General features: G+C 44.0%; 1 protein-coding gene across 1 annotated transcript; it reads right to left on the bottom strand.

The window, feature by feature from the left end:
• Positions 1-300: 300 nt before the first annotated feature.
• Positions 301-15,674, bottom strand: IL13RA1 (interleukin 13 receptor subunit alpha 1; the record flags this gene model as incomplete). The annotated part of the gene is made up of 10 exons (XM_084269129.1): positions 15,581-15,674; positions 12,014-12,171; positions 9,791-9,926; positions 8,470-8,590; positions 4,875-5,059; positions 4,363-4,514; positions 3,016-3,148; positions 2,461-2,557; positions 1,860-1,944; positions 301-420 (listed from the first exon to the last, which is right to left on the bottom strand). Exons 1-10 carry the CDS (start codon positions 15,657-15,659, stop codon positions 301-303), a joined length of 1,266 nt encoding a protein of 421 aa, XP_084125255.1. The 5' UTR covers positions 15,660-15,674.
• Between the last annotated feature and the right edge of the window lie 199 nt (positions 15,675-15,873).

Below are 15,873 nucleotides of genomic sequence, written 5' to 3'. Positions count from 1 at the left end.
CAAGTGCAAACGACAAGTAATAGGACAGAGCTGGCTGGAGCCAGAACGAGAGATGCTGCGATGCAGTCAGATCAAAGTTATGTACATGCTCATCTTGAGTGATCCAAGATGAGTACTTCTGCCAGAGATGGAGCAATGGCCACAGTTACTGATGTATCTTCTGAGCATCAGAGAAGTAAGGCTCAGAGAGGACTCAGTAAGGTGAAAATTGGTGAATGTCTTGCAGACCTCTTCACATCTATGTTGTCACCTGAGGTACAAGAGCAGGAATGAAAGTTTCCTCATCTTTGGTAAAGCAGTTTATCGGTTTTCTTTTTCAGAATTAACACACACTGGAGTTTCTGTTAAAATTAAAGAATGAATTTCTTCTTCCTTAATCAGCCTGTCGAAAGCATTCACAGAATCATCCTTTGCACAGTTCTGAAAGAGAAGAACAATGTCTTTGACAGCACTTCTTCATGATGAGCATTGTTATTTCAACCCAATAAGAGTACAGCAGACTCATTTCACTACATACTGCCTATATGATGGTGAAAAAGCCGAGTCAGCTGGGCAATGAATTGTGGTTATTAGGGACACAGCTCAGGCCTGGTTGACAGAAGAGTTGTACTGAAGGTTGGCCCCCATCTTTAGAGTGCTTACAACTACAGCTAATGGGTGAAGCTCAGACAGGAAGATGGAGAAGTGAGGATATACACACTTACTGGAGTTTTCACTGAGACTCTGAGCACAAAGACATTAAGATAATACTTAGAGACAAGAACGTAACATTACTTGGGGCAGTAACAAAGCACTTATCAAAGCATGACAAAGTTTAACTGCTCCTATACTTATGATCCTCATGGCCAAGTGTCCCATCTTAGTCCCATAATGACCAACACATGCTGAAATATTTATCCAAAAGGTAGTAAACTTGGAGGCCAGATCCATTCTTTCCACATAGTTCTGTTTTAGTATTAGGTGAACTCAGAATACCCCTGCAGAAAAAGGGAATACTGGGTTTTGGACTCTGATTCCATTTCCAACTGGGAGGCCTGCAGCTCCAGTTCAACTGAGAACATCCAATGCACATGCAGTGCCAGACACACAAACATTTCACAAGTGGGATAAATTCTGAGATGCCACAGTGAGTGAGAAGGTCCCTCCCATACAAGGACTCTGTTCAGAGAACAACACACATTGCTTCATGTCCAGGTTTGAGTTTGGACTTGTCAGTGTACTTCCCTTGGGAGTTTTATAACGAGCTACTGAGATTATTTAGAAATAATAGTTTCCATAATCAGTATTACATTTATTTTTCTTATAGCAAATTTTTCATCAACCAAAGCTTGAAGCAGCAATAGTTAGTTTTGTTCTTTTGCCAGTGTGAAGCGAAATGTCCTGATTTACTTCATGGCTAACTGACTGTGAATGTGAAAGTGCTAAAAATATAAGTTTCTCAAGTCAAATGTGAATGGCTTTATTCAGCATCATGAATATGAGCAACTAGCAGAGATAGACCTGAACGTTCAGGAGAAGTTTAACAGAGTTGGGGGGGAAGGGGGAAAAGGCACAACCGGCAAAAAAACCTGAACACCCAGAAAACTCCCACCCAAAAAAACCCAACCCCCAAACCAACCCAAAACATACTTAAGGGACCAGCAGTCTGTGAAATAACAGAATAATGCAATTGTGGTAATGTACCTAGAAAAGTGTGTGCAATTTGGGGGGGGGGGGGGAAACCCCTCTCAGGTAATTGTTTCCGAACAACTCTTACTATTTTAAATACTTGTATCTTCATATGATACACCTATTAATATAGGTTTCTTTAATATGTTTAAAGATAAGCATATCCAGTAGCCCAACAGCTTTTTACTAACCTGGGAATCCTCATTCTGCTCTCCAAACATGCGCTTAAGAATTTCTCTAGGGTCTGGAATTGGTGGAAGAATTAATATCTTCAGCCTTCAGAAAATTAAAAAGAAAATATTTAGATGAAAGATGTATTATTTTTAAAATCACCATTTCAAAGTTATTCTTGGGGGCAGTCAAGAAAATTTTTGGAGTCAGCTTTGGCCAGCCCTAATTTTCTACGCAGCTCTACTCAACTCTTATTTCTGCTCCCCAGACCAAAAGGAAACAGGAACGATCATACAGATGGATTATAAATAACTTTCACTGTTGACCAAAACAACAAAAAATATACTATTTAAAATAAGATCCAGTAAAATATGGTTTATATACAAGCTTAATTTTGAATTTAGCCTTCATTGCTTAAAGAGACGGGACGCGACAGCTGTGCAACAAAAATCTAACAGTAAGCAGATGTAAGCAATGCTACCCAAGTGCAGCCAGAGCATCTATATGGTCTATAAACCTAATTCCAATGACTGAGATGCAATGGTGCTGCTATTTTCATTATGTGATACACATTGTGGATAAACCAGATGCTACTGAAACACAGCAAAGTTGAGATTTTACCTTTTCAGATAAACTAGTAGAATTATTGTTGACACTGCTACTATTAATGGGATGGTGATTATTAACACAAAATAGAACGTAGAGTCCATCTTCTCACCTAGAAAACAAAAATTGTAGAAACTTAGGAATGTCTTGAGAGGCTTTTTAGGAGTAATGACAACAAAATAATTTTCTGATTCAATCATAGACTTGATTGTTTTGCCAATCCACTAGCAGTTTTGTAGGCAGAGACTCATTTTGCAGAGCATGATATTACAATGTAGACAACATTTGGCAAGAAAATGCAAACGAATGAGACCTGCCAGAAAAGCTGGCAGCACCGGCCAGGGGTCACTGCGCAGCTACACGACAGCACCCCATCAACATATATAGCCCTACAGCACACAGTGATGGCACTGCTGAAGAACTAGAACTCTCTTGAGCTCTTTTCACCTAAAATTAAGAGTCACGTAGGAAGATGATCTCTGGCTCCCATCTGTTTAGCAGACAAAAGGTATGACACGCCTTGCAGATGAAGCACAAAGCTCAACAAGTTGCAGGAACAAGGGCTCTCACCAATACTCCTTTCTTCACTCCATTCACTAGAGAACTTGCTGCTGTAGCACTCGGGCTTTGGACTTGCTCTTACTTTGAAGATGTACTTGCTGTTAGGATCAATGCTGGGAATCGATGTGTAATTATTTTCAACCTAAGGTAAAAAGAAACGTTCACTTGCTTGGTTCAATTCCCAGTGTATTTCCAGCCTTTTACAAGCCTGTTTTCATTATGCAGTTAATTTATTCTCAATGTTTTCATGTAAGATCTTTTTGTGAAATACTGAACTTCCTAAAATAGGACCCAGTAGCATTTATCCAGTCCTGTCTAAATAGAGATTCCAAAACTAAGATTTACTCTTATTAATGGCTACATCCATCACACTGCATTTGGCATAGATGATTAAACTAAGACTCAGTGCCTGGATCAGTGCCTTTCTGTTTTCTTTTTTTTCCCCCAAGAAGCACTTGCAGTTTGCACTGTCTTCCTCTCTCTGTCAGGGCTGCGATGTTGGTCTAACTTGGACAATGCCAAAGTCTTCTGTGATTCCTCTACAGAGAGGCACACACTAGATGGGATCTAACTTCACTTACTTTTGATCCAAAAATGCCAGTTTCCTGAGAAACGTTTATATTATTTGAGTTAGTTAAATTTAGGCTAGGACAAACAAGGAGATTTGCTCCGCAGGAGACACCTGCCACCTCACTCTGAAGTTCATCATGCTGTTGACCATTCTGATCAAACAGTTTGGCTATGCAGATACAGGCACGAGTACATCCAGACACTGGACTCAATGCTTTCCATATCCACACTAAAATCAGCGTATCTAAGAGCTCACACCTATTTCTCCCCTCCCACCCTTGCTTTTTTTTAATCCCCTTGGCTTTTTGGTATAACATTCTGTGTTCTTGTGTTGTCCAGCAATCCGTTTTGCTCTGCAGCCATCAAGTCACATCATTCAAGAACAAGGCAGTTATCTGAGCGAGCACAGACCAGCACCAGGAAATCCCAACACCAACAGACCAAAGTCCTGTATCACTGAGGAACAAACAGGTCTGCGCACTGCAGTGTGTGTCCTGATCTTCCTGTTCTTACACATTACTGCTGTGGCCTAAGAAACAATGGCAAGGACTCAAAAGACTCCAATGAATTGAGCTGTACAGATATTATGGCCAGAAACCTAGTGTGGGGGAGAAGAATCTTATGGCCATACACTTCCAGCCAGTGCACCAGACACGTTCACCAGCAGCTTAAATATTTTTTTCATTGTTAAACAACAAATAATTTGAGTTACTGCAAATATCAATGCACGTTATAAAAGATACATAGTGAAAAAAAATCAGTTAATTGTACATAATAAAAAATTACTTTAATTGTCTGAGGGGTGTCCAAATCGCCATTGTGATATGCAACTTCATAAAACAAACAATTCCTGTCAAAGGTGTCTGATGTACTCCATTCTACAAGTATTTCATCATTAATCTTTGCCAGTGTAACTTGTCTTGGTGTAGCAGGTTTTACTGAAATGCAAAATGGGCAAATTAGTTAAGAAGTATGTTTTACTGCTTACAAAAATTGTTCAAGTCCTATGTTGCATAATATTACACTTATACCAGGAATGGAGAGAGGAAAAAGTACCAAGTCAAGAAAAGAATAAAACCAACAAAACAGTAAGAGTCAAAATTAATGGAAAATACCCCCCCCTCCAATCCCCACCCCCCAAATCCTGTCTATATAATTGTCAAATCAAAGACCAATAAAAGAAGGGAGAGAAACATGCTGTCTCATCCACAGCTTATGAAGTTTGAGCTTCTCAAACACAACAATACACCAGCAAACTTCCGTTTTAAGTTATTTTTATAATGCAGTGTTCAACTTACCAAGGGTGGTAGGATTTTTACTTGTACACACAGGCCTTATTTCTTCAGAATCATCTCTAATCAAAATACTTATAGTTGGGTAAGTATTGGTGGATTTTGGGAAGCTAAGATTGAAAGCACATCGAAAGAGTCCTTGGTGCACAGAATAGTTGTTGCACTTCTTGTGGGTTTTCAAACCCTCAAACCTATAGGAACAAAAATAGGGTTTTTAAATTTCAAAGGACTAGGGCAGCAAGGGAAAAGCTTAGTTTTAAACCCATGTTACAAATTCTAAAGGTTGATCTTGCATTAAAAGACATGCATATTTAAAAGCAAAGTAAGAAAGTTCTAAATTATCTCAAGCTCTAGGAAGAATATTGGTTTTGTAAAGTGTCAGGTAGCAGAAAGAGAGGCAGGTTGTATCAAAGCATCAAAGAAAACAGCTGCTTTCAGCTTTGGTCCATATTTTCCACATGGGAAAACAATTTCAGGGGAAAAATAAATAATTAAAATAACTTCCTATCAACATAATTTCATTTCTGTGATGGTGTGTGCCGATCCTTTAGCTATGCCCCAGGTATTACAGCTCTTGTTTGAGTTTCACCTGTTGCTTGCACTTGCTTTTCAAAATATAAGTATTCACTTCCAGGCACAGAGAAGCTGGGACAACCTTCTCCCATGCTTTTGTTCTCTGAGTCCCAATGAAGATATGCCCATAGCTTTTCCTCCCAAGAAAACTGGTTGTTTATTTATTTAAAAGCGATATAGAGCAAATCAGAGCTCTGTCTAGGAGCATAATAGCAAGTGACATTCTTCTACTTCACATCTCAATATACAGGGACTGGGGAAGGCAGAAATCATCTGTCCTCATACGTAGAACGTGCTGGGTTTGGCTGGGATAGAGTTCATTTTCTTCATGGTGTAATTTGGATCTGTGCTGAAAGCAGTGTTGATAAGAGAGAGATGTTTCTGTTACCATAAAGCACTGTGCAGTGCCTACAGAGCCATGTCCCTTTCTGCTCCTCACACCATCCCACGAGCCAGTGGGTGAGGGGGTGCATGAGAAGCTGGGAGGGGGCAGCTGCCCGAAAGACCAAAGGGATAGCCCATACTGTATGAGGTCATGCTCAGCATATAAAGTAGGGGGAAGAAGGAAGGGGATGTTCAGAGTGATGGCATTTGTCTTTCCATGTAACCATTACGTGTGATGGAACCGCCCTGCTTTCCTGGGGATGGCTGAACATGGGAAGTGGGGAATGAATTCCGTGTTTTGCTTTGCTTTGCTTGCACGCACAGCCTCTGCTTGAGCTGTTAAAGTGTCTTTATCTCAACCCACAATTTCTCCAACTTTCACTTCTCCAATTCTCTCCCCCCCTCCCACTGTGAGGGGAGTAAGTGAAAAACCACGAAAGTCCTTTTCGGTGCCTGATGTGGGGATTGAAGGGTTCAAGATAACAACAGGTTTGAATGGAAAGTGCTAGATCAAATCTACAGCTGCTAGTGCTGTTCAGCTGTTAATTAGCAGGCTCCTGTGCCTGCCACGGGGCTTGCTTGTATTGCTGTATGTTAGTGTCCAGTGCTCGTTAGTGGCCTTTCTCATTTTCACTGTAGTGCTGATCATCTACTGTGCTGTGCCTGGGATTTTGATAAGAGCAGCGGAGGTGTGTCTGGGCTGGCAGATGCCTGGGCTGCTTCTGTGCTGCTGAACTGGACAGGTGGGATGGAACTCCAGTGGGAGCTTGAGTCAAAAGAACTGTGACCTAGGGATGAGTCCACGTGGGAGCAGGACACCCTGCAGCATCTGCGTATGTGCATGAATTCACACCAGAGCAGAAGCCTCTTGAAGCATCTGTGCCCATGGTCTGTGCCACAGCAGATACAGCTCTGAAGGAATTGTGTCCATACTACAGCATCAAGCCACCCTGAAGCATCTGTCACACGGGATCAGCTCAAAGCATGTGGCCAGGGATGAGCCCACAACAGAGCAAGGTAACTTCTGAAGGCACTGAGGCTGCAGGCAAGGACACACTGGAGCAGGGGCATCGCTGAAGGCATTGTGGCCCATGGAGGAGGCCATGGAGGAACAGGTGCACCGTAAAATGACTATGGCTGTGGATAGGTCCATGCTGCAGCAGGTATCCCCCTGGGGAGACTGTGGCTCACAGGTCAGGCTCCACTTGGAGCAGGTACTCCCCTAAGGGACTGCAGTCTGTGGGTAAGTCCAAGCTGGAGCAGGGGCAAGGGGAGGAATTCATTGCAATGTTAAACCCACTGGTCTGGTCCAAAGGGACCAGGGGTGGAGGCTGCAATGGGTATACCTTTGAATTGTTTTAACCTGGGATTTGAGTTGCATGTTATGGGAATTACTACAATGGGAACCACCTGAACCGACGGAGGACAAGCCTTGTGAGAAGCAGTGCAAGTGCAGCACTGACCAACCTGAGCTGGCTCTCCTGTCCTGAGGGACCACCGTGACTGAGGGAGCCCAAAGTCTTGCAGTAAATGAAGGCAACGGACATTTTAATGGCATTTAGAAGTCATTTGACAGGGGTTAAATTAAAATTAAAACACTTTGTAATAAAAGATGTAGCTGCAGTGACAGCAATTAAGGGGCAAATTGAAAATATATAGCTCTTCTCTATAGCATTATTAAGTATCCATACACCTAGAAATTCAGATCTTCAGCACGTCATTGTCACTGTTCTTACAAGAAAAAGAAAAAGTAACAGTTGAGAGACAGATCAGTCCTCCCTGCATTTAACTAAAGCAGCAAGTTTTCTGCTGTTTGCTGTCTGAATGCATTAAATTGAACAGCTAGAGGAAAGAGTTTAGTTAGTTCAGGTAAGAGGAAAGAGTTTAGTTAGTTCAGGTAAGACAGAAAGCTGATTTAAAACCCCAACAAGGAACTTTGAGAAAGAAAACTGCAGTGTTTCTACAGAAACTAATGCAATCTGGCATTTCACAAGCCCCATCAACCTGAAAATGTATGCACAGACGAGCGTGCACAGATCTTGATGCCAAGTCTTTGCTCACACCACAACTCTGCTCCTTTGGAACACGAGTCTGTTTATAGCATTCAGCAGGCAAATGGGGATGATGATAAAAAGATGTTCTCTATAACTTTCAAGGTGAAACAGTTATTTATGACATCGAAGATACAAACAAAACTACTGCTAAGTGTTATTAATGCTTTCATACCATTTTCCAGTGATTTAAGAGCTGACACATACATTAGTGAGCGATCGTAACTTAAACAACCCATGTTTGTTGGGTTGTGAAGGAAACAATTAATACATTAGTCTAGCTCAGTTACGCATTATTCCCTCTTTGAATCCACAATTAGAAAAATTAGAAAACAACAGCAGTTATTTTAAAGTAGGCTACAGAAGCAGCCAGTGCTTCATTTAATAGTTGCATCTATTTCCCAAAAAGACTTGGCAACTTCTTGACCCTTCAGCAGTGAAATTTTCTGTTGGACTGGATTCAACACTGACTTGTACACAACTCCCCAGGACCTTTCAAAGCAACAGGAAGCAGACAAGTAAAATGTGTAACGTAAAACTAAAGATTAGTGCTTAAAGCACTTCAGAGTTGGGAATAAAAAGTTCATACGAACCAGTAGAACAACGTGTAGTTGGTGTCACTGCTTGCATTCTCCCCAGGATGCCACGTACAAACCATGTGCTCCAAATTGTGCCAAACACAGCTCAAGCCAACAGCAGCAGTACCTGGAATACCTGCAAGGCAAGTTGGAAAGGTCACTTCAGATTTATTTTGCTGCTAAGAGTCTTCAGTTTCCAGAAGTAAAACATCCCTTTTCTATGTAACTGGAACTGGCAGGCAGCGATGGGTTACCCCTCAGCCCGAGCTGCCTGTCTCGGCACAGCCAGAGATGGATCCCAGCTGTTTATTGCTTGCAATAGCTGAAATCTCAGCAGGACAACTTCTAAAGGCAAACTAACCATAGCAGGGAATCGCAGTTTCTACCACGTCTGACTTACTACTTTGAGTTACCTGTTGCTAAGGACAAGGTGTTGGGTAAGGAAAATACTTTGTTCTATTAAACTACAGATACTTCAAAAAGGTGTTAAAGTAACTGGCAACTATAGAGATAGCACTTAGCTTTGTTATAGCTATTACAGCCACTGATGGCAAAGAATAGGCAGCATTTAATTACAGTATCTTCTCCAGATACAGTATTAATTTCTCAGTATTTGGAATATGGAAATACCTGTAAATCTTAAGTACAGACAAAAGCAACACTGGGGTAACTTGAATTTTTAATGGAGACCTGTATACCTCTAGATATTCAACTTCTTCAACACACTGAAAACCCAAATTACAGAACGTAAATACAAACAAGTCCATAGCAATTGTGAATAGAGCTATCAATGTATCGCCCAGGCACAGCAATTGTGGAATAAAGCCTTCGATATTCAGTCCTGCATTTTTGTATGGAAAAAACTTTTCAGAAAACTGTTAAATTTGTTAGATTCATCCCTCTATTTTAGGGACTTATTCTTTGTACCAAAAAATCATACAAACTCCCCCTAACTTAGATGTTGGTCACAAAATCAGCTGGCATAATACAACTGAAGTTATCTCTCATCCCACCGCCACAGCACTGCAGGTACAAGAGGAGTAACAGGAATAACATCACTGCCTTGGAGGAAAAAGTGACTTTCATTGGCGTGGTTTACATTTTACAAGCTTACCCATAAGGTTTTAAGCTTCAGAAGACGCCAGCTATGCTTAAATGTAGTATAATTGTTCTCTCTAAAATCTAGCAGTTGAACTAGCCCTCATGCCTGCTATTTCCCCATTTCCCCAAGACATATTTCTAGGATAGGTTGTTAAAATAGGACAGAAGAGACGTCCGTGTCTCCTCGGGACAAGAGGGGCAGGTCTGTCCCAGCTCAGGCTGCGGCACGTGTTACCTTTTGGCAGGAGGGAGGTCTCCACCCATCGGCTGGGCTCGCTGGTGTTATCGTGCTTGCATTCACTTCTCACTTTGAAACGCATTTCCTCATTCAAGAACGTCTCCGTCAGACGGAAGCGACTTTTAGTCCATTCCTGGGTTTAGATCAGACATACGGGAATGAACTGTTAAGGGGGGGGTACGTTACAGCCCCTCGGAGAGCCCGCAGCTCACGGCCAAACGAAATGAGTGGCTGACGACACAGGAATCGCTCAGCTTTTCTCTCTCTCCTCCTCAGGTGCACTCTGAACTCACCCAGGGAAAAACTGCTTCTACCCCAGTGACCTGCAGATGTGAACTATGGCCACACTGAGATCAAGAGATGGCTACAGCGTGGGAGAAAATGGTTCCACAGTAAGTCTTCGTGAACAATGCAAAACAAGCGTGTTTACACTACAGCTATATAAACAGGAGTGTACAGATCTGTATCTTCATCTTTCTGTGTGTGCACGTCCACAGGAGTGTGATGAAGAGGAGAACAAACATTTGAAGAGGTAACCAAAAAAACACTGAGAAGAGTTTGCATGGATTTAAGGAACGAAGCGAAAACAATAACAAAACCTGCAAATGGCTATTAAATACAGTGACACCACATCAGGCTCAAGTAGTCCACAAGCTTCCATTTTCAGAAGAGAGTATGTGTTTGTGTGAGAAAAAGGCTCACCCTCTTCTCATACACTTTCCTGAGCATCATTTACTGGGCTAGGGGATGTTTGTTACTTAACTGTTTGTTAAAAAAAGGTGTTTGTTTTGACCAAAGAATGGTGTAACCCTCATGCACATTAAAAAAATAATAAATATTGGCACAAGTGACAGGGCAAGGAGATCAAACAGCAATTAACAGACCAGGTTCCACCAGCTGTAACGCAAAAAGATGCAGCAAGATGATACGCAGCCTGATTCATCCTGTCGCGTGAAACCACTGTCCCACAACTCTTTCACTCCTGCTGACCTTAAACGGCTGCTAGACCCTTCCACAAACTCATTCAGCTTGTTAACCAAGCAGATTTTCAACTTGTTAATTTCTTAATGAACACATCAGAAGAGGGAAACAGGCTTCCGTTCAGTCAGCAAGTTCAGCTGGTTCATCCAAAGGTCTGATAAAGATCATTAGAGAAAGGGGTGTTTTAAGTATCACCCTGTTAGCAGTCTTAAGCCACTAAATCAGCTCAGTTCTTTTCCAAGCTACAGCCTTACTTCAAGTCCAGGATATCCTGGAGCTGTCAGAGAAGCGCAGCAGTCACCGTGAAGAGGCCATTGTAAACATCAGGCCATAAAAGGGTAATGGGGCTCAACAACAAAGCACAGTTTCAAGAGGCATCGTATGGATTTTAACTGTATCCAAGCCAGCAGCGCTGCCAACCTCACAGTCCATGTGTGTCCAAGGTTTCAAGTTCTGATGGTCGGGAATTCTGGACTGACGGCGTATTATCTTACTGGCCATAAATCGTAAAAATACTTGTCCTACAGCCCCTTCAGTACAGTGGTGATGCTGCTCTTGAGTCCTGACCAAACAGATGTTAATCCACACCAAAGGTCACATCTGGGCTGCAAACCATCCATCACAGGAATAAGAATGACAGCCCAAACCTGACAAGTTTTACTATTTCTGTTCCAGGGAACAAACACGTTCCAAGTCAGGTTCATAACACAGCCCCTGGGGTAATTTTGAGTGCCCACAGGGAGAGGGCAAACACAGGAACACATTAATACTTGGCATGACCTCCAGAAGACACTGTACTGTCAAATTGCAAGTACGCCAAGGTTAATGCACACACCCCTTTCTCGAATTGAGCTCAAAGCTGGGGAGATTGCCCTTTGCAAAAATCACATTTAAGTCTTAAGGGTCAGGACTGCCCTGAGTATATCGGGTTTTTTCTAGAAAGATTCACGAGCAGAGACTGAAACAAGCCTTTTCACATTACTGTGACCATGCCTCTGTGTTATCAGTAGCAGCTCAATTATCAGAGAGCGACAGACAGATTTTTCTGATCTGCAGATCCCCCACATGCTGGTATGACTCATACTTGAGGTTTTGATCCCATGACAAGTAGTAAAAGCTGTATTAAAAGCCATATATACACGCATACATGTTTACATTTGTGTATGTATATATGCTTACACACAGTTTTATTGCAATAAGAATGGAGCATAAGAGAGTTTAAGGAGGTGATGCACTTACTCTTTTGTCCTGTGGGACCTCATCAATCACAATGTCGCTGGAATACTCCAGGTCGCAGCTACTGCTGACGTTCTCTGGGGGGTTCCACGTCCAGTTCAGGGTGCAGATTTGGATAAATGAGTAGTCCAGGTTGGATGGAGGTGGAAGAACTTTTGTTCCTAAAAGAAAGAAGTTACCAGTGTAACAACCCTGTTGCTCTACGTTTTACCATCAATAATACAAACTCTCCAAGGGAGAGGAAGACAAATGACTTAACTTCACCAGCTTGTGTTTGTTATCAGATAAACTACTGACCACTACATTGTTTCTGCTATTCCTGTTATGTCAGCTCATCAATCACTTAAATAATTACAAGAAATATGCACACACACACACACACACACACAAACCCACTAACCAAACAACTGAAAAGTAATTTTTAAGAAATCACAGTGTGCACCAGTGTAGCAGTTTATGCTCGTGGGAGGAAGAGGAGTCGCATTTTTCGGGTCCTTTCTGCTGTGAGTTTGCATCACACCTGCTAAATCTTTAGTAGAAACAGCATATACATTTTGTGGAACAACTAATACTTTATTCTACCCTAAAATTATCCATCCACACCATTTTAGACAGAAATCATGAAATGACAAGAGATTGCACGTTGCAAGCAACAGCTGTGTGTTAGAAACACAATTTAGCCCAACCCAGGCAAAACCGAGAATGTTAACAAACAACAAAGAAACCACAACGCTTCTTCAATTACTCACCTATTAAACCCTTAATGCTGTGCTCCAGCACAGTAAGTAAAAACCAGTGTGGGATAACCAGTAAATTACTACTGGCACACTTCAGCCGTGCACTTTTTTCACCTCCCCAAAAGCGAGATAGAAGCAGAGGAAGAGCCGTGACTCAGAGATAGTTGCTGGGATAAATCCATTTGTGCACTGACCCTTCCTTACTTTTGTGGGTATTGAGAAGGCTGTGACTCAGTGCAGTCGCACAGACTGAAGGTCGTATTAAAAACCAAGGCAAATAGAAAACTGCCAGGAAAAATTAAAGTATGTGTCAGACTCCAATTCTAGAAAAAAAAATAAATTACCAATTGGTAATTCCCTAAGAAAAATGAAAGTGATTCTTTTTGAAAGGTCTACTCTAATGGGTAATATTAGAAGATGTAAATAAGAGGCCAAATGAGACTCCTTCTTCAAGGTTATCACAGGTATCATCACTGAGGCAGCATCACCTATTTGTCCGTGAACAGAAAGTACCTTGTTACGCAGTAATTTCACAAACCAGTGCTGCAGGTCTTGCTCATCCCAGGAAATTTGCTTGTCCCAGGAAATCAGGCTCAACCCACACCAACATTTGGGGCACGAATAGGGAAAGGGCAGAATAATTCCTCTGGGAGAGTTTTCCCCTCCAGGTCACGGTGCAGCCCCATTTCCATCTACCAGCACAAGGAGAAGGGCAGACAGAAAGGCAAACCAGCAGGAATTCTGCTCAAAGTGTCTGTGACACTATAATCTTATATTTCCCGAGAGCCAGAGCTGCCAAAGCTTGGAGAAAATCCATCAACTCCTGGAGCGCTTGGAGACGTTCGCGTGCAGGCCAGGCAGTGGCAGGATCAGACACTGTTACCATTGCACAGAAAATGAGAATAACTCATTTCATACAATCGCAGATTAGTTTGGGTTGGATTTATTGGTTTAATAATGAATGTGCTTAGCTCTTTTGAAGAGTTAAAAGCTTGAGGAATTTGTTGTTTGTTTGTTTGCTCAGGTGCACAGCTGACCTCGGGAGCAGACAAGAGAAATTTTTGTTCTTAGAAAAATACAGCTGCTTCCGAGGAAACCAAACCTAGCCAGAAGTTCTTTACCTATATACCTGTTCCAATAACAAAAACGTATGCCAGGTTTTAGGAACAGCATCGGGGCCTTGAGTTTACAAATACCGAGTCCTTTAGATCATAGTAAAAAAAGATACTTATTTAACATGACTACGCAGCTCCAAGCATTCTGTCTGTACATGACCAAACTTCTTATTGCCTACAAAAGCCACAAGCCATTAAAAAAATAGCGTAATCCCCTGATGGCTGTTCTGAAGTTCTATGTGCTTCCCTTTAATATGCTTGATTAGAAGTAATTGTGCTTAAGATTGGAGATTTTCAATTGCGCAAAGAAGCGGGAATATTCAAGGTTTACAAACAAATCAATAAATCGTATTAGCATAAAAAGTTTAAATCTGGGAGGCTTTAAATTGGTCTTTAAATTAGTCTAGTCTGTAACATCAAAGCTCAGCCAGGGCTTGGCTGCTCTCGTATAAAAATATAATAAATAATAAACTACATGTACAATCCGATAGTTTTGTTATTAGAATCTCCTCACTGCAGCAATCGAGCAGAATTCAAGGACCAGCTACAAAACGCGGGCAAGACCTTATTTCACTTTTATAAAACAAAACCCCGGCGACGCTTCCGAGGAGCTGGAGTGCGGCAGTAACCAGCCGAGATTAGCTGAGGCCATAGGAAACACAGAAAACGTTTCATTTCTAAAAGCCCTGATGTGGAAACACCAGAAAATACTTTGCGCCGCGCAGGATAAACGCGCTGCAGGCTTCGTGCTTGTGTTTTATCCTCCCTGGTTTCTGAGGGCTGATTTCATAGGTGTAAAACCAATTGTAGGCAGCTGACAAGTAACGCTTCTCTCGTGTTTCACGCTGCGTTTTTGCAGAACATTAGCAGAGAGAGAACTCAAAGGAAAAACCTTAGAGCCCCGGTTCTTATGAAATCCTCGGGCGCACACACATCTTTCCCGTAACTAAACGTCCGTGACTCCAAAAGTGGGGAAACCAAAAGTAACGGCAATGGACAGAAAGCGTTCGGCAAGGGAAGCCGAGCCCCGGCCGCCGCCGCCGAGCCCCGCTCCCGCCGCCGAGCCCCGCTGCCGCCGCCGCCGAGCCCCGCTGCCGCCGCCGCCGAGCCCCGCTGCCGCCGCCGCCGAGCCCCGCTGCCGCCGCCGCCGAGCCCCGCTGCCGGCGGCTGCCTTCGCCTGGCTGCCAAGAACTCGCCGCAAGACTCACGTACGGCGAGAAAGGCGGTGGGCTTCACTGCTTTGTTTTTTAAGGCAGCGACAGTGCCTGGAAGCGAAGGCAGACCTTAAAAGACCGCTGCCGACCCCGCCAGACGCTGCCTTACAGGGAGACAAAAGCCGGGTTTTAAGCATCCCCGTTCCTCTGCCCGGTAAGAGGTTGGGCGCGCTACCGGCATTGCTCTCACGCACACACAGCTGACGCGCTCCGGGCGATTCCTGCTGCAAACCGAAAGCATTCCGCTCACAGACACGAACGCACCAAGTCCGCAGCCGAGCGGGCAGCGCAGCGGCCGCCCGACCCCCGTGGGAGCGGGTCCCCGCACCGGCTGTCCCGCGGTGTCCCGGCCCCGGCCCGGCCCCGGCCCGGCCCCGCAGCGAGCGGCACCGCGGCCCTGGTTCCGCCACCGGGACAGGCGCCCGGCAGAGCCTGGGAGCGGAGCGGTGCGGGCTCGGCAGCCGGCCGGTGGTCCTGCTCCCCGCCGCCCCTTCCCGCTCCTACCTGCCACCGTCCCCGCGGCGACCAGCCAGCAGACGGCGAGGAGAAGCCGGCGCCGCGGCGGGGCTCCGGGAGGATCCATGGGTCCGGCGTCCCGGCCGTCCGAGCGCAGTCCTTCGCTCCCACTTCCCGTCGCGGGGGCCGGGCCAGACGGGAAGAGCCGCGCCGCGGCCCGCCCAGGTAACCCGAGCCGAGCCGGGAGCGGCGGCAAGCGGTCCGCCCCCGCTACCTGGGCAGCACCGCCCCGCAGTCCTGCCCGCCCCCGGACTGGGCTCCGGCCCCGCCGCCCCCCGATA

Source organism: Gallinula chloropus, assembly GCF_964237585.1.
Source record: "Gallinula chloropus genome assembly, chromosome: 11".
NCBI lineage: Eukaryota > Metazoa > Chordata > Aves > Gruiformes > Rallidae > Gallinula > Gallinula chloropus.
The sequence above is the reverse complement of the archived record's forward strand: the minus strand, read 5'-3'. Positions and strand labels throughout refer to the sequence as shown.